Genomic DNA, 18,398 nt, shown 5'->3' with positions numbered 1-18,398 from the left:
TCTCAGACCCGGTGAAGCCCTGAAGATGAGCGGCTGTGTGGACGACTGTCTGTCTCTGAAGAGCGGTGGACGCTCGATGGATTACCCTCCAGCGTTCAGCAATGAAAGCCCAAAGTAAGTCTTCTTCTCTCTCTCTGTTTCACACTTTGATTTAAAGCTCCATGTTGTGACTCTTACTCTGAATGTAGTCTCCTCAAGGTCTGTCACCACGGCCCGAGAGGAGAGTGGGAGTCGACTCAGAGTGACAGCTGTGACGACGACGACCCTCCAAAGTAAGACTTTCACAGCAGTTTGATAAGAGTTCAGATAAACATATTTACAGATAGACTCAGAGACTTTGGACCCTGAGAGCCTGAAGGGAAACTGTTGACAGATATGAAAGTGTTTCTGTATTCAGCTCAGGATAATAATAACTCTACTGAAATAAATCAGCCAATCAGAGCGTAGTGTGGTCGACCAGATGTCGCCTGAGAGGACACACCTGCACCAAAATAAATCTGCTGCTTTGAAACCTAAAAAAAGGCTCAGCAAGTGTTTATGTATGTGCATGTATTATTAATGATCTATTATAAATATTTAATTTATTTTGTAATTTTACCTTTGTCATCTCTGCAGAGAGGAGAGGAAGTTTCCTGTTATGAGGAAGCTGCAGCGTCGCTCCAGCAGAAGTCTGATCTCTAAAAACATCACCTGTGGACACCATCACACCTCATCCTGGGACCAATCTGCTTCAACTACAGTCCCTTTACAAGACAGACCCACATGGAACCAGCAGACATCCAGTCAGACCAGCACCATAGGAGGTCAGGCCGAGACCTGTTCTCATCTTTCATGAACACAAAACAGGGACTTTAGAAGTACTGCTATGGACTCTGCAGAGTCTGTGAGCTGGCTTTATCTCTTAGATAGTGATTCAAATGTTTAAAGACGTCCAACAGCTGATATCCTTCAGTTTAATCATTTACTGACCGGACTGAGAGCAGGGAGGGAGATATAAAACTGGGCGTCATCAGCGTATGAATAGTTAGAACTGTTATGTTTGACTCGGCTCTAAGTCCCGGGTAGATTGTGTAAATCAGGCCATTGATGTATGGAGAAAATAAAAGGTAGATGCACTACACCACCAGACCAGTAGAGGGCAGTAACACAAAGAGGAATGCAATTCATCACAGATGGAAAAAACAATGACTGTGAATGGTTTTTGGAAACATTTGAAAAAAAAAAAAATTTGAAAAAAAAAAAAAAATTGAAAAAAGAAATTTAGAAAAAAAAAATTTGACAAAAAAAATTTAGAAAAAATTTTTTTTGACCAAAATGTTTTTTTTGACAAAAAAATTTGAAAAAAAAAATATGACAAAAAATTTGACAAAAATGATTTTTTTTGACAAAAAAAATTGAAAAAAAATGTTTGAAAAAAAATTTACAAAAAAAAATTTGACAAAATTTCTTTTTACAGAAATTTGAAAAAAAAAATTTCACAAAGAAAAAATTTCGGGTAAAGTTCCTCCGGCCAAAAAAACGCCTTAGGTTTATCATGAGACCATCCTTTGACATCCTGATCCAGTTGAAAACACGACTGTAATGTAGGTCAGACTTTTTCTCCAGCTCTGGCACTTTCAGATAATAAAAGCATGTCGTATTGAAAAGAATCGAAGCACTGTGATGTTTCACTGTAACTCTAAAACCTGTTGTTCTTCTGAAGGCTTACAGGAAGTCCTTCACGCCCATAAGACCAGTCTTAGGAGGAGGTGTGAATGTGTGACTGAAGGAAGTGAGGAAACAGGAAGTAGAACCCTCCTTAACAGGATCTACACTGAGCTCTACATCACAGAGGGACAGAGTGAAGAGGTGAACACCCAACATGAGGTGAGCCAGCTGGAGACCGCCTCCAAGAAGAAGACCCTCCAGGACACTCCCATCAAGTGCCAGGACATCTTCAGAGCCTTACCCGGTCAACAGGAACCCATCAGAGTGGTTCTGACAGTCGGCGTCGCTGGTGTTGGAAAAACCTTCTCAGTGCAGAAGTTCACTCTGGACTGGGCAGAGGGCTCGGAGAACCAGGACCTCCGTCTGGTGGTTCTGCTTTCATTCAGGGAGCTGAACCTGATCAGAGGGAAGCGGTACAGTCTCCTCCAGCTGCTCCATGAGTTCCATCCAACATTACAGAAGGTCCCAGCAGAGACGCTGGCTGTCTGTAAACTGGTGTTCATCTTTGACGGTCTGGATGAAAGCAGACTGTCTCTGGATTTCAACAACACTCAGGTTGTGTCTGACGTCACACAGGAGTCCTCTGTAGACCTGCTGTTAACAAACCTCATCCAGGGGAATCTGCTCCCCTCAGCTCTGGTCTGGATCACTTCTCGACCCGCAGCAGCCAATCAGATCCCTCCTTCACGCGTTGACAGGGTCACAGAAGTCCGAGGCTTCACTGACGCCCAGAAGGAGGAGTACTTCAGGAAGAGGATCAGTGATGAAGATCTGTCCAGCAGAATCATCTCACACATCAAGACCTCCAGGAGCCTCCACATCATGTGTCAGATCCCGGTCTTCTGCTGGATCACTGCTACAGTCCTGGAGCACATGATGAGCACAGAGCAGAGAGGAGAGCTGCCCAAGACCCTGACTGACATGTACTCACACTTCCTGCTGGTCCAGACCAAGAGGAAGAGGAAGAAGTACGCTGAGGGTCCTGAGACCAGTCCTCAGGAACTGATGGAGGCTGACGGGGAAGTTCTCCTGAAGCTGGGCAGGCTGGCATTTGAACATCTGAAGAAAGGAAACATCATGTTCTACCAAGAAGACCTGGAGCGATGTGGTCTGGATGTCACAGAGGCCTCGGTGTACTCAGGACTCTGTACAGAGATCTTCAAAAGAGAGTGTGTGATCTTCCAGAAACCGGTCTACTGCTTTGTTCATCTGAGCGTTCAGGAGTTCCTTGCTGCGGTCTACATGTTCCACTGTCACACCAACAAGGTCTCAGAGACCCTCGAGGCCTTTCTGGGGAAACTTTGGGGTCCTTATCGAGTCAGTGACCCGGCTGTGGATGTGTTCCTCAGGAGAGCTATGGAGGAATCCCTGAGGAGCAAAAATGGCCACTTGGACTTGTTTGTCCGCTTCCTTCATGGCCTCTCACTCGAACCAAACCAGAGACTCTTACAAGGGGCTTTAGGTCCAACAGAGAACCACCCAGGACTCATCCAGAAAACCACGGACAACCTAAAGCAGATGAGCACCTATGACATCTCTCCTGACAGAAGCATCAACATCTTCCACTGTCTGACGGAGATGAAGGACCGCTCAGTGCACCAGGAGATCCAAAAGTTCCTGAAGTCAGAGAACAGATCCGAGACCAAGCTCTCTGAGATCCAGTGCTCTGCTCTGGCCTTCATGCTGCAGACGTCAGAGGAGGTCCTGGATGAGCTGGACATGAAGGCGTACGGGGCGTCAGAGGAGGGACGGCTGAGACTGATCCCTGCTGTCAGGAACTGCAGGAAGGCTCGGTAAGTCCAGGGTCCAGATCTGTGAAGGTTCTCAAAAGGCAACTGGACTTCTTGAGGAAGTTTCACCCCTCCTCCGAAAGACTTCTTCAGTTCTGACCCGACTGGAGAGGAACTGGAAAACACAAGACGTTGTTGTGTTCAGGTAGTCACAAGGGGATGTTAGCAGTCTTTAGCTTTAGCTTAGCTTAGCTAGGTTAGTTCCTGACAGTCGTTAGTCTAGTTCCTGACAGTCATTAGGCTAGTTCCTGAAAGTCGTTAGCTTAGTTCCCCACAGTCGTTAGTCTAGTTCCTGAAAGTCGTTAGCTTAGTTCCTGACAGTCATTAGGCTAGTTCCTGACAGTCGTTAGCTTAGTTCCTGCAGGTTTTCGTCTAGTTCCTGACAGTCGTTAGTCTAGTTCCTGACAGTCGTTAGCTTAGTTCCTGACAGTCGTTAGTCTAGTTCCTGACAGTTGTTAGCTTAGTTCCTGACAGTCGTTAGTCTAGTTCCTGACAGTCATTACGCTAGTTCCTGAAAGTCGTTAGCTTAGTTCCTGACAGTCGTTAGATTAGTTCCTGACAGTCCTTAGCCTAGTTCCAGACAGTTGTTCGTCTAGTTCCTGACAGTTGTTCGTCTAGTTCCTGACAGTCGTTAGCTTAGTTCCTGACAGTCGTTAGCTTAGTTCCTGACAGTCGTTAGCCTAGTTCCTGACAGTTGTTAGCTTAGTTCCTGACAGTCGTTAGCCTAGTTCCTGACAGTTGTTCGTCTAGTTCCTGACAGTCGTTAGCTTAGTTCCTGACAGTCGTTAGCTTACTTCCTGACAGTTGTTCGTCTAGTTCCTGACAGTCGTTAGTCTAGTTCCTGACAGTCGTTAGATTAGTTCCTGACAGTCGTTAGCTTAGTTCCTGACAGTTGTTCGTCTAGTTCCTGACAGTTGTTCGTCTAGTTCCTGACACACGTTAGCTTACTTCCTGACAGTCGTTAGCTTAGTTCCTGACAGTCGTTCGTCTAGTTCCTGACAGTCGTTAGCTTAGTTCCTGACAGTCGTTAGCTTAGTTCCTGACAGTCGTTAGCTTACTTCCTGACAGTCGTTAGCTTAGTTCCTGACAGTTGTTCGTCTAGTTCCTGACAGTTGTTCCTCTAGTTCCTGACAGTCGTTAGCTTAGTTCCTGACAGTCGTTAGCTTACTTCCTGACAGTCGTTAGCTTAGTTCCTGACAGTTGTTCGTCTAGTTCCTGACACACGTTAGCTTACTTCCTGACAGTCGTTAGCTTAGTTCCTGACAGTTGTTCGTCTAGTTCCTGACAGTTGTTCCTCTAGTTCCTGACAGTCGTTAGCTTAGTTCCTGACAGTCGTTAGCTTACTCCCTGACAGCCGTTAGCCTAGTTCCTGACAGTTGTTCGTCTAGTTCCTGACACACGTTAGCTTACTTCCTGACAGTCGTTAGCTTAGTTCCTGACAGTCGTTCGTCTAGTTCCTGACAGTTGTTAGTCTAGTTCCTGACAGTCGTTAGCTTAGTTCCTGACAGTCGTTAGCTTAGTTCCTGACAGTCGTTAGCTTGGTTCCTGACAGTCGTTAGCTTAGTTCCTGACAGTCCTTAGCCTAGTTCCTGACTTGTAAATGCACCTTGCTGGATAACTGTTGCACTGATACCTTACAGAATGTGAGCCCTGGCTCAGTAATCCCTAACTCCTCTGCAGGGTGTCCTGTGGTCGACTCTTTGACGCTCACTGTGAAGTCTTGTCCTCGGCTCTGAAGTGCAGCCTGTCCCTTTTGACAGAGCTGGATCTGAGTAACAACAAGCTGCAGGACTCAGGAGTGAGGCTGCTGTGTGCTGGTCTCCAGAGTCCACACTGTCAACTTCAGATTCTCAGGTTAGTTGGAACTGCTCGGATACATTTTGTGTTTACTTCATGTGGAACCATTTAAGAAGCCTCACTTTGAACTATTCATCTGCTCTGGATCAGTTCAGACCACTCATGTCTCATTCTTTGCTCCCCTTTCAGATTAAGTGACTGCTGGCTTTCAGAGAGCAGCTGTTCTTCTCTGGCCTCAGCTCTGAAGTCCAGCACCTGTCCTCTGAGAGAGCTGGACCTGAGTAACAAAAAGCTGCAGGATCCAGGAGTGAGGCTACTGTGTGCTGGTCTCCAGAGTCCACACTGCAGACTGGAGACTCTCAGGTCAGACACCATTAACAGAGACCCAACATCAAGACAGGATCAGATCCAGTCCCATCTTCCAGACAGGACTCAGTCTGATCTCATCTTAATCCACCATGAGCAGAGCACTTTGCAGCATTTAGCAAGTTACAGTGGCAAGGACAAACTTCCTTTAACAGGCAGAAACCTCCAGCAGGACCAGACTCATGTTAGACACACATCTGCTGAGACCGTGTTGGAGAGAGGGATAGAGGGAGATGAAGAGAGAGAGAGAGATGATAGTGGGGAGACGGATAGTAGTAGTTGTAGCAGCTGGAGTCTGGACCACGTCCACAGCAGCAGAGATCCAGAGGAACCTACGAGACAAGGGAGCTCAGGGACTCCAGAAAGGTCTATGGTTAGTAACTTTAATGGGACAGGAAGAGTTAAAGTGAGAGACAGGCAGAGAGAGGAGAGAGAGGGAAAGACAGGATCCCAGTGTGTCAGTCTAAGCCTATAGCAGCATAACTAAGACCTGGTCCAAGCCTGATCCAGCTCTAACTATAAGCATTATAAAAGAGGAAAGTTTGAAGCCTACTCTTAAAAGTAGAGAGGGTGTCTGCCTCCCGGACCCTGACTGGTAGATGATTCCAAAGGAGAGGGGCCTGATAACTGAAGGCTCGACCTCCCATACTACTTTTAGAGACTTTAGGTACGATGAGGAGGCCTGCATGTTGGGAGCGTAGTGTTCTAGAGGGGTATTTATCTTGTTCTTTGTTCACAGTATAAGCTTGTCCGTCTGTTTTCTCTCTTCAGTTTAAGACACTGCGGTTTGTCAGAGATCAGCTGTGCTTCTCTGGCCTCGGTCCTGAAGTCCAACTCCCACCTGAGAGAGCTGGACCTGAGTTACAACCAGATAAAGGATTCAGGAGTGAGGCTACTATCTGCTGGTCTTCAGGGCCCGCAGTGTGGACTGGAGACTCTGAGGTCAGGAGCAGCTTGCAGTCAATGTTTTTGGTTCTTTATTTGAGAGTCAAGTGTTGAACCCGGTCTCCTCTTTGTGCTCCGGTCTCTCTTCAGATTGAGTTTCTGCGGCCTGTCAGAGAGGAGTTGTTCTCCGTTATCATCTGCTCTGAGATCAAATCGCTCCGGTCTCAGGGAGCTGGACCTGAGTGATAACAAGCTGCAGGACTCAGGTGTGAAGCTTCTTTCTGCTGCTCTGAAGAGTCCGCACTGTGCGCTGGAAGTCCTGAGGTCAGTAGTGTACGTGGTCGTCAGATCGGACTGAACACTCTTGTTCCTGTGTTGACCGTGTGGTTCTCTTCCCTTCAGGGTGATGTGAACAGACAGGAAGCAGCAGGCAGTTTTTAAAGACGTGAGTATTGAATCGCCACTCTTTTTCGCCCTCTTCCTGATCTCCAGAAAGACCACCAGAGTGCCCTCTTCCTGGTCTCCAGACAGACCACCAGAGTGCCCTCTTCCTGATCTCCAGAAAGACCACCAGAGTGCCCTCTTCCTGGTCTCCAGACAGACCACCAGAGTGCCCTCTTCCTGATCTCCGGACAGACCACCAGAGTGCCCTCTTCCTGATCTCCAGACAGACCACCAGAGTGCCCTCTTCCTGACCTCCAGACAGACCACCAGAGTGCCCTCTTCCTGATCTCCGGACAGACCACCAGAGTGCCCTCTTCCTGATCTCCAGACAGACCACCAGAGTGCCCTCTTCCTGATCTCCGGACAGACCACCAGAGTGCCCTCTTCCTGATCTCCGGACAGACCACCAGAGTGCCCTCTTCCTGATCTCCAGACAGACCACCAGAGTGCCCTCTTCCTGATCTCCGGACAGACCACCAGAGCGCCCTCTTCCTGATCTCCAGAAAGACCACCAGAGTGCCCTCTTCCTGATCTCCAGAAAGACCACCAGAGTGCCCTCTTCCTGGTCTCCAGACAGACCACCAGAGTGCCCTCTTCCTGATCTCCAGACAGACCACCAGAGTGCCCTCTTCCTGATCTCCAGACAGACCACCAGAGTGCCCTCTTCCTGATCTCCAGACAGACCACCAGAGTGCCCTCTTCCTGATCTCCAGAAAGACCACCAGAGTGCCCTCTTCCTGGTCTCCAGACAGACCACCAGAGTGCCCTCTTCCTGATCTCCGGACAGACCACCAGAGTGCCCTCTTCCTGATCTCTGGACAGACCACCAGAGCGCCCTCTTCCTGATCTCCAGAAAGACCACCAGAGTGCCCTCTTCCTGGTCTCCAGACAGACCACCAGAGTGCCCTCTTCCTGATCTCCGGACAGACCACCAGAGTGCCCTCTTCCTGATCTCCAGACAGACCACCAGAGTGCCCTCTTCCTGATCTCCGGACAGACCACCAGAGTGCCCTCTTCCTGATCTCCTGACAGACCACCAGAGTGCCCTCTTCCTGATCTCCAGACAGACCACCAGAGTGCCCTCTTCCTGATCTCCAGAAAGACCACCAGAGTGCCCTCTTCCTGGTCTCCAGACAGACCACCAGAGTGCCCTCTTCCTGATCTCCGGACAGACCACCAGAGTGCCTTCATCCTGATCTCCGGACAGACCACCAGAGTGCCCTCTTCCTGATCTCCGGACAGACCACCAGAGTGCCCTCTTCCTGATCTCCAGAAAGACCACCAGAGTGCCCTCTTCCTGATCTCCGGGCAGACCACCAGAGCGCCCTCTTCCTGATCTCCAGAAAGACCACCAGAGTGCCCTCTTCCTGATCTCCAGACAGACCACCAGAGTGCCCTCTTCCTGATCTCCGGACAGACCACCAGAGTGCCCTCTTCCTGATCTCCGGACAGACCACCAGAGTGCCCTCTTCCTGATCTCCAGACAGACCACCAGAGTGCCCTCTTCCTGACCTCCAGACAGACCACCAGAGTGCCCTCTTCCTGATCTCCAGAAAGACCACCAGAGCGCCCTCTTCCTGATCTCCAGAAAGACCACCAGAGTGCCCTCTTCCTGATCTCCGGACAGACCACCAGAGTGCCCTCTTCCTGATCTCCAGAAAGACCACCAGAGTGCCCTCTTCCTGGTCTCCAGACAGACCACCAGAGTGCCCTCTTCCTGATCTCCGGACAGACCACCAGAGTGCCCTCTTCCTGATCTCCAGACAGACCACCAGAGTGCCCTCTTCCTGATCTCCAGACAGACCACCAGAGTGCCCTCTTCCTGATCTCCAGACAGACCACCAGAGTGCCCTCTTCCTGGTCTCCAGACAGACCACCAGAGTGCCCTCTTCCTGGTCTCCAGACAGACCACCAGAGTGCCCTCTTCCTGATCTCCGGACAGACCACCAGAGTGCCCTCTTCCTGATCTCCGGACAGACCACCAGAGTGCCTTCATCCTGATCTCCGGACAGACCACCAGAGTGCCCTCTTCCTGATCTCCAGAAAGACCACCAGAGTGCCCTCTTCCTGATCTCCGGACAGACCACCAGAGTGCCCTCTTCCTGATCTCCGGACAGACCACCAGAGCGCCCTCTTCCTGATCTCCAGAAAGACCACCAGAGTGCCCTCTTCCTGATCTCCAGACAGACCACCAGAGTGCCCTCTTCCTGATCTCCAGACAGACCACCAGAGTGCCCTCTTCCTGATCTCCAGACAGACCACCAGAGTGCCCTCTTCCTGGTCTCCAGACAGACCACCAGAGCGCCCTCTTCCTGATCTCCAGAAAGACCACCAGAGCGCCCTCTTCCTGATCTCCAGAAAGACCACCAGAGTGCCCTCTTCCTGATCTCCAGACAGACCACCAGAGTGCCCTCTTCCTGATCTCCAGACAGACCACCAGAGTGCCCTCTTCCTGATCTCCAGACAGACCACCAGAGTGCCCTCTTCCTGATCTCCAGACAGACCACCAGAGTGCCTTCATCCTGATCTCCGGACAGACCACCAGAGTGCCTTCATCCTGATCTCCGGACAGACCACCAGAGTGCCTTCATCCTGATCTCCGGGGACTTCAACCATGTATTTATTATTATTATATTTGTTGTTGTTGTATAACTTATTATGTATAGAGCAGCTTTAATGACTGAATTTACGTCCCTGGGATACATAAAGTTTTTCTGATTCTGATTCTGACCTCCAGACCAGTAGAGGGCAGTAAGACAGAGAGGAAGGCCATTCAACAAAGATGACACTATAGAGGGAGACAGACAGTCTGGCATCATTATGAGCAACACTACAGTTAGCCTGTTAGCATGGACTTGTTAAGCACTTTGGTCAACTGTTGTTTTAAATGTGCAATATAAATAAACTGAGACTGATGATGTGATTCTCTTTCTAACAAATCAAATAAGACAAACAGGGGTAGCTCATCAACAACAGTTTTTTGATGCAGCATTTCTGCAAGAGTGTGACGTCTTCACGGCTCAACAAGGGACTCAAGTGCAATGAAAGTCAGACTACTGTCTGTATTGTAACCAGGCTTTGATTTCCTGTTTTATTTTGTAGATCTTCCTTGTGTAAATATCTGTATGAGCTATCTACTTGTTTGTCTTGTCTTGTGTATTCCTTCTTTATCACGGGTTATACTTTAATAAACCCAGATTCAAAAGTGGAACTATGCGTCTTCATATCGGTCTGCTTTAGAACAAACATGTTCTACCCCTGTGGACTCCAGTCTCTGCCTCCCTCTGTTCCCCACAGGTTTGGTCAGGTAAGGCGAGAGGTTAAACCAGGTACAGAGCAGCTTGGCCTGGCAGGTGACCGGAGGATGGAAGTGGATTTAGGCCAGATGCTTTCACCAACCATCCTCAGTGTCTCCTGCAGTTCCTCCAGTGTCCACTAGAGAGTGTCTCCTGCAGTTCCTCCAGTGTCCACTAGAGAGTGTCTCCTGCAGATCCTCCAGTGTCCACTAGAGTGTGTCTCCTGCAGTTCCTCCAGTGTCCACTAGAGAGTGTCTCCTGCAGTTCCTCCAGTGTCCACTAGAGAGTGTCTCCTGCAGTTCCTCCAGAGTCCACTAGAGTGTGTCTCCTGCAGTTCCTCCAGTGTCCACTAGAGTGTGTCTCCTGCAGTTCCTCCAGTGTCCACTAGAGAGTGTCTCCTGCAGTTCCTCCAGTGTCCACTAGAGTGTGTCTCCTGCAGTTCCTCCAGTGTCCACTAGAGTGTGTCTCCTGCAGATCCTCCAGTGTCCACTAGAGTGTGTCTCCTGCAGATCCTCCAGTGTCCACTAGAGTGTGTCTCCTGCAGTTCCTCCAGAGTCCACTAGAGTGTGTCTCCTGCAGATCCTCCAGTGTCCACTAGAGTGTGTCTCCTGCAGTTCCTCCAGAGTCCGCTAGAGTGTGTCTCCTGCAGTTCCTCCAGAGTCCGCTAGAGTGTCTCCTGCAGTTCCTCCAGAGTCCACTAGAGTGTGTCTCCTGCAGATCCTCCAGTGTCCACTAGAGTGTGTCTCCTGCAGTTCCTCCAGTGTCAACTAGAGTGTGTCTCCTGCAGTTCCTCCAGTGTCCACTAGAGTGTCTCCTGCAGTTCCTCCAGTGTCCACTAGAGTGTGTCTCCTGTAGTTCCTCCAGTGTCCACTAGAGTGTGTCTCCTGCAGTTCCTCCAGTGTCCACTAGAGAGTGTCTCCTGCAGTTCCTCCAGTGTCCACTAGAGAGTGTCTCCTGCAGTTCCTCCAGTGTCCACTAGAGTGTGTCTCCTGCAGTTCCTCCAGTGTCCACTAGAGTGTCTCTCCTGCAGTTCCTCCAGAGTCCGCTAGAGTGTCTCCTGCAGTTCCTCCAGAGTCCGCTAGAGTGTGTCTCCTGCAATTCCTTCAAAGTCCACTAGAGTGTGTCTCCTGCAGTTCCTCCAGAGTCCACTAGAGTGTGTCTCCTGCAATTCCTTCAAAGTCCACTAGAGTGTGTCTCCTGCAGTTCCTCCAGTGTCCACTAGAGTGTGTCTCCTGCAGTTCCTCCAGAGTCCACTAGAGTGTATCCTGCAGAGCTAGTGTTTGCATACATTAGCCTACCTGGATCCGCCCTCAGACAGGATGGTGCATGGTGTTTGCAGGAAGTCTCTGCTCCTTCATGTTTGTAGATTGCTTAGAAGTTGAGTCAGTGTTCCAAACATGGTGCCAACTTTAGTCTTCATAACTCCTCTTGTGAAATCAGTCGGTGACGTCACTGAGGCTGCAGAATCTCTCTGGCTCATGGGTGGGATCAGTCTCTTCCTGGTCTGAGGCGTTTTCCTGTTCCCTCATGAAACATGAGCTCTGACTGAGCGAGGAGGGGGTTAACTCTCCGGCCCTGAAACCTGTTTCTACTCGCCTGGCAAACAATCCAAACTTCCAGCTCAGAGGACTCTGAAGAGAGACTTCAGTCCGTCTCTTTGTCAGCTCGGCTGCTCGTCATGTTGGTCTCCAGGTTTCTCTGCAGACTTGGACCTGGAGCTGCGAGACTCAGAACCTCCCCGGTGAGTAAGAGAGAGAGAGGGAGAGAGAGAGAGAGAGAGAGAGAGGGAGAGAGATGCCTGAAAGCTAACTGAATCATGTGTGTAGTGTTGTTTGTGTGTACGTCCTCTCACTGCACAACGTTTACACGTCAGGAGGTTCTTCAGTCTCAAAGTGAGACACCATAGAAGAAGATCAAAGTTCTGTCAAAGGTTTAAGGATCAAAACAAGTCCTTTCTAACTTCAGGCTTCCTGCAGAACTCACACTTCCTGCTGTGTGTGTGAGGGACAGGAATGTGTGTGTGTGTGTGTGTGTGTGTGTGTGTGTGTGTGTGTGTGTGTGTGTGTGTGTGTGTGTGTGTGTGTGTGTGTGTGTGTGTTATGGCATGCAGCTGTACACACTTATCTTTTGTCTGCCTTCCAACATTCTCCATCTGTTTGTCCCCTCCTCTCTCTGCTCTGTCGTTTCTGTGTCTGATAATCAGTCAGTGTTTTCTGATCGTCTGCAGCTCGAGGATCAGAGAGCTCGTCTGTTAGCTTCTCTACACTCACTCCTTCCTCTGACCCACAGAGCTCTGAATGATCAGAGACCTTCATATCTTAAAGACCTCATAGTGATCTGTTACCCCTCTAGACCACTACACTCCCAACATGCAGGCCTCCTTCTCTCTCTCTCTCTCTCTCTCTCTCTCTCTCTCTCTCTCTCTCTTCCTTCCTTCTCTCGATTCATCCTTCCTTCCTTCCTTCCTTCTCTCTCTCTCTCTCTCTCTCTCTCTCCCTTCCTTCCTTCCTTCCTTCTTTCCATCCTTCCTTCTCTCTCTCTCTCTCTCTCTCTCTCTCTCTTCCTTCCTTCTTTCCATCCTTCCTTCTCTCTCTCAGCCTCTTCCTTCCTACTTTCTTTCCTTCCTTCTGTCTTGCTTTCTTCCTCCTTCCCTCTTATATCTTCTTTCTTTCCTTCTTTCTCTCTCTCTCTTCCTTCCTTCTTTCCATCCTTCCAGCTCTCTCTCTCTCTCTCTCTTCCTTCCTTCCTTCCTTCCTTCCTTCCTCCCCTTTTTCCCTCCTTTCTCTCTTCCTTCTATCCTTTTATTCTTCTTTCTATCTCTCTCTATTCCTTCCTTCCTTCCTACTTACTATATGTCTTTCTTCCTTACCTCCTTCCTTTCCTTTTCTTTCTCTCTTTCTTCCTTCCTTCTCTCCCTCTCTTCCCTTTGTCCTTCTTTCCTCCTGCCTGTCTCTCACTTTAACTCTTCCTGTCCCATTAAAGTTACTAACCATAGACCTTTCTGGAGTCCCTGAGCTCCCTTGTCCCGTAGGTTCCTCTGGATCTACTACTATCCGTCTCCCCACTATCATCTCTCTCTCTCTTCACCTCCCTCTATCCCTCTCTCCAACACGGTCTCAGCAGATGTGTGTCTAACATGAGTCTGGTCCTGCTGGAGGTTTCTGCCTGTTAAAGGAAGTTTGTCCTTGCCACTGTAACTTGCTAAATGCTGCAAAGTGCTCTGCTCATGGTGGATTAAGATGAGATCAGACTGAGTCCTGTCTGGAAGAGGGGACTGGATCTGATCCGGTCTTGATGTTTGGTCTTTGTTAATAATAGAGCATAGAGTCTGGTCTAGACCTGATTGATTGATTGATGTGTTCCCTCATGTTTGTGTCTCTCAGTCCGGGTCTCTCTGGTCTCTCTGCGTCGTTTCCAGTTACAGCAGTCGGCCTCCGTCTAAAGGTAAACCTGATCCTTCATCAGACCCTGAATCCAAAAACCCTAAACCTGTAACTCTGTCTGTTAAAGAACTACATCTCTCTTACTCTCTCTCTCTCTCTCTCTCTCTCTCTCTCTCTCTCTCTCTCTCTCTCTCTCTCTCTCTCTCTCTCTCTCTCTCTCTCTCTCTCCCTCTCTCAGATGCGTACCTACACTACAGCTTCGGTCGCCCCGTCCTCTCCCTGCGCCTCCCTGCGGGTCAGCAGAGTCGCTTCACTCTGACGCCCATGTTGACCACGGTGGGCGACCTCCTGCGTGACATCATCGCCAAAGACCCGGAGGTCCTCACGGCCGGTCTACTAAACGGAGGTAAAGATTCACTTCTCCTTTATTTCCCCTCAAGTCTTCTTGACTTTTCGAGATCCTGGAACAAAACTCTGAGACCGGTCTGACCCTGAGTCCGGTCTGACCCTGAGACCGGTCTGACCCTGAGACCGGTCTGACCCTGAATCCATCAGAAAACTGAGTTTCACAGAATTCTTTCTCTCTTTCCTTCCTTCCTTTTTCCTTTCTTCCTTTTTCCTTCCTCATTCCTTCATTCCTTTCCTTCCTTTCTTGCTTCCCTCCTTAATTTCTTGCTTCCCTCCTTCCTTCCTTCCTTCCTTCTTTCCTTCCTCCCTTTCCTTTCCTTCCCTCCTTCATTTATTTGCTTCCTTCCTTCACTCCTCCCCTTTTCTCTAGCCTTCATTTCCTTACCATTTCTGACTTTCTTTCCTTTCCTCCTTCCTTCCTTTCTCTCCTTCATATTTTTTTATTTCCTTCCTCTTTCTTTCTTTCTTTCTTTCTTTCTTTCTTTCTTTCTTTCTTTCTTTCTTTCTTTCTTTTAAATCTCTTTCTTTTTTCCAGCCTTCCTTACTATCTATTCGGCTCTTTGCTTCCTAACCTTCCTTCATTTATCCTTCCTTCCTTCCTCCATCCTTCCTTCCTTCCTCTGCTGCTTTCTTTCTTTTTTTAATCTTTCTTTCTTTCTTCCTTCCTTTTTCCTTTCTGTCTTTCATTGCTTCCTTTCTGGCTTCCCTTCCTCCTTCCTCCCTCCTTTTCCTTCCCTTCTTCATTTCTTTCATTCCTTCATCCCTTTTTTCTCTATCCCTCATTTCCTTCCCTTTCTTTTCTGGCTTTCCTTCTTTCCCCCCTTCCTTTCTCTCCTTTTTGTTTCCTTCTTTTCTTTCTTTCTTTCCTTTTTTCCTTACCTTCCTTCTTCCTTATTTCCTCCCTTTTTCCTTCCTTCCTTTGGTTCCTTCCTTCCTTCCTTCCTTCCTTCCTGTTTGTTTTGTTCTTGAATGTAAAATAAAACCCGTCTTTAACGTCTGACCTTCAAAGAAGTCGTCTCTGTCTTAAAGCGACCTCCCTTCATGACCAGGCCTCTCATGATCTTTGTTTCCGTCCTCAGAGGGACAGAGGATCTCCTCCTGCACGTTCATGGAGACCGTTTTAAATAAAGACTTCCAGCTGGTCATCAACGACGTCACGCACAACGTCCGCTCTCTGGGACAAGGTAAGACCTCCGTGTTTCACTATGTGACGATAGGACTGATTTAAAGGGACAGTCCACCACAAACCTTCCCTCCGTGTCCGTCAGGGTCGTCTCACGAACACATGTTGGGCGTGGACGATATGAAGTACGTGGTCCACCTGCTCCACACGGCTCTGAGTCTTCCTCAGCAGCAGCTCATCAAACACAGAGAGCTCCAGATCAGACAAGAGACGCTCCGGCAGCAGCTGCAGCCGCTGGAGACGGTACGAATACTTCAAATACTTCAAATACTACGAATGCTACGAATACTACGAATACTACGAATACTACGAATACTTTTAACGAGGTGAAACTTGAGCTTTTCATTGGCTGCTGTGTTTCACTGTGTGTGTAGGTGAGACTAAAGATGGTTAAGGAGGCGCAGTCTAAAGCGTCAGTTCTTGGGTGGGTGGGGCTTGGCTACCTGTCCCTGCAGGGAGGATTCCTGGCCTATCTCACCTGGTAAGTTCGGTCCCGAAGACCACTGCTGTGATCTTTCTAAACACGTATATGCCTTTATCCCTCTCTATTGCTTTGATCTCATTCTATTGCTTTGATCTCATTTTATTGCTTCGATCTCATTCTATTGCTTTAATCACAATCTAACGCTTTGATCCTATTATACTGCTTCGATCTCATTCTATTGCTTTAATCACAACTCTAAGGCTTTGATCCTATTATACTGCTTTGATCTCATTCTATTGCTTTGATCTCATTTTATTGCTTTGATCACATTCTATTGCTTTAATCACAACTCTAACGCTTTGATCTTACTATACTGCTTTGATCTCATTCCATTTCTTTGATCTCATTCCATTACTTTGATCCTATTCAACTGCCTTGATTTAATTGTATTGCTTTGATCGCGTTCTATTGCTTTGATCACATTCTATCCCTTTGATCTCATTCTATTGCTTTGATCAAATTCTATCCCTTTGATCTCATTCTATTGCTTTGATCACATTCTATCCCTTTGATCTCATTCTATTGCTTTGATCTCATTCTATTGCTTTGATCTCATTCTATCGCTTCGATCTCATTCTATTGCTTTGATCTCATTCTATCGGTTTGATCTCATTCTATCGCTTCCATCTCTTTCTATCGCTTCCATCTCTTTCTGTTGCTTTAAATTGTATTATATTGCTTTGATCTCATTTCAATGATATGATCTAATTCTAATTCTTTGTTCACTGTTTATTTCTTTGATTGCGTTCTATTGCTTTGATCTCATTATTTTTATTTGATCCGATTCTATTGCTATGACCTCTTTCTATAGCTTTCATTTAGTGAATGCTGGTCTCCCAGAGAGCAGTAAGAAGGGGCGGAGTCAGACAGAGCAGTAAGAAGGGGCGGAGTAAGACAGAGCAGGAAGAGGGGGCGGAGTCAGAGAGAGCAGGGAAAGGGGGCGGAGTCAGAGAGAGCAGGAATCCCCTACAACAGCAAGAACTGTTCACAGAGCAGCTGACGAGGGTCCGTTCTCTCTGATGGTTGGATCTTTGCTCTCGTTGTGATCATATCCATGTTGGTGTCTCTTCAGGTACGTGTTTGCGTGGGACGTCATGGAGCCGGTCACCTACTTCATCACCTACACCACCAGCATGGCGTTCTTCGGATACTACATCCTCACCAGACAGGTACGAGGAAACACACCTGCAGCTTCACCTGGAGTCTCTCTGGTACCTGTGTTTGATGTGTGTGTGTGTGTGTGTGTGTGTGTGTGTGTGTGTGTGTGTGTGTGTGTGTGTGTGTGTGTGTGTGTGTGTGTGCAGGACTTCCTCCTTCCGGGGGTCAGGGATCGTCAGTTCCTTCACTTCTTCCACCGATCAGCATCCGGACAGAAATTCAACCTTCAGAGATACAACGAGCTCAAAGACCAGCTAGCCGAGGTGATGAACACAAATAACTGTGGTCACTACCATTCTTTAACACTTGAACCCGCCTGTAGGGGGCGCTGTTGGGCCTGCTTTTGGTGCACTGTCTAAAGTGCATGGAGAAAATATACAAAGGGGGTGTTCAGGGTCCTGCAGCTCTGTTCCAGGTGTGTTCAGAGTCCTGTAGCTCTGTTCCAGGTGTGTTCAGGGCCCTGCAGCTCTGTTCCAGGTGTGTTCAGGGCCCTGCAGCTCTGTTCCAGGTGTGTTCAGGGCCCTGCAGCTCTGTTCCAGGTGTGTTCAGTGTCTTGCAGCTCTGTTCCAGGTGTGTTCAGGGTCCTGCAGCTCTGTTCCAGGTGTGTTCAGAGTCCTGTAGCTCTGTTCCAGGTGTGTTCAGGGCCCTGCAGTTCTGTCTCCAGGTGTGTTCAGGGCCCTGCAGCTCTGTTCCAGGTGTGTTCAGGGTCTTGCAGCTCTGTTCCAGGTGTGTTCAGGGTCCTGCAGCTCTGTTCCAGGTGTGTTCAGTGTCTTGCAGCTCTGTTCCAGGTGTGTTCAGTGTCTTGCAGCTCTGTTCCAGGTGTGTTCAGGGTCTTGCAGCTCTGTTCCAGGTGTGTTCAGGGTCCTGCAGCTCTGTTCCAGGTGTGTTCAGGGTCCTGCAGCTCTGTCTCCAGGTGTGTTCAGGGCCCTGCAGCTCTGTCTCCAGGTGTGTTCAGGGCCCTGCAGCTCTGTTCCAGGTGTGTTCAGGGTCCTGCAGCTCTGTTCCAGGTGTGTTCAGGGTCTTGCAGCTCTGTTCCAGGTGTGTTCAGGGTCCTGCAGCTCTGTTCCAGGTGTGTTCAGTGTCTTGCAGCTCTGTTCCAGGTGTGTTCAGGGTCCTGCAGCTCTGTTCCAGGTGTGTTCAGTGTCTTGCAGCTCTGTTCCAGGTGTGTTCAGTGTCTTGCAGCTCTGTTCCAGGTGTGTTCAGTGTCTTGCAGCTCTGTTCCAGGTGTGTTTAGGGCCCTGCAGCTCTGTTCCAGGTGTGTTCAGGGTCTTGCAGCTCTGTTCCAGGTGTGACCTCTAACAGACTTCTTGTGTGTGCAGGTGGATGCTGATCTCAGGAAGCTGAGGGGGGTCATTCTGCAGCCCGGGGATCAGAAACAGCCTGAGAGAGCCGCCTGAGGTCTGACATCACTTCCTGTCATGATGCCAATTTTTGCACATTTTGTATGTTTGTTTTTTTTGCTTGTTTCAAAAATGTTTTTAATAAAAGACAAAATGA

At 48.7% G+C, this 18,398-nt stretch overlaps 2 protein-coding genes across 2 annotated transcripts; both read left to right on the top strand.

Moving 5' to 3' along the window:
* LOC117807417 (NACHT, LRR and PYD domains-containing protein 12-like) lies at positions 1 to 7,072 on the top strand. Its single transcript, XM_034676713.1, has 9 exons — positions 1 to 114; positions 189 to 272; positions 616 to 803; positions 1,703 to 3,500; positions 5,178 to 5,351; positions 5,484 to 5,657; positions 6,432 to 6,602; positions 6,696 to 6,869; positions 6,948 to 7,072. Exons 1-9 carry the CDS (start codon positions 26 to 28, stop codon positions 6,955 to 6,957), a joined length of 2,862 nt encoding a protein of 953 aa, XP_034532604.1. The 5' UTR covers positions 1 to 25; the 3' UTR covers positions 6,958 to 7,072.
* A 4,638-nt stretch (positions 7,073 to 11,710) lies between these two features.
* On the top strand, positions 11,711 to 18,398 carry LOC117807043 (calcium uniporter protein, mitochondrial-like). The gene is made up of 9 exons (XM_034676083.1): positions 11,711 to 12,026; positions 13,669 to 13,729; positions 13,907 to 14,074; positions 15,156 to 15,260; positions 15,345 to 15,502; positions 15,634 to 15,740; positions 16,816 to 16,912; positions 17,048 to 17,164; positions 18,221 to 18,398. Exons 1-9 carry the CDS (start codon positions 11,964 to 11,966, stop codon positions 18,296 to 18,298), a joined length of 954 nt encoding a protein of 317 aa, XP_034531974.1. The 5' UTR covers positions 11,711 to 11,963; the 3' UTR covers positions 18,299 to 18,398.

The sequence above is a fragment of the Notolabrus celidotus genome, chromosome 23 (assembly GCF_009762535.1).
Source record: "Notolabrus celidotus isolate fNotCel1 chromosome 23, fNotCel1.pri, whole genome shotgun sequence".
In the NCBI taxonomy this organism is placed as follows: domain Eukaryota; kingdom Metazoa; phylum Chordata; class Actinopteri; order Labriformes; family Labridae; genus Notolabrus; species Notolabrus celidotus.
This window is presented reverse-complemented; position numbering and strand designations above follow the sequence as displayed.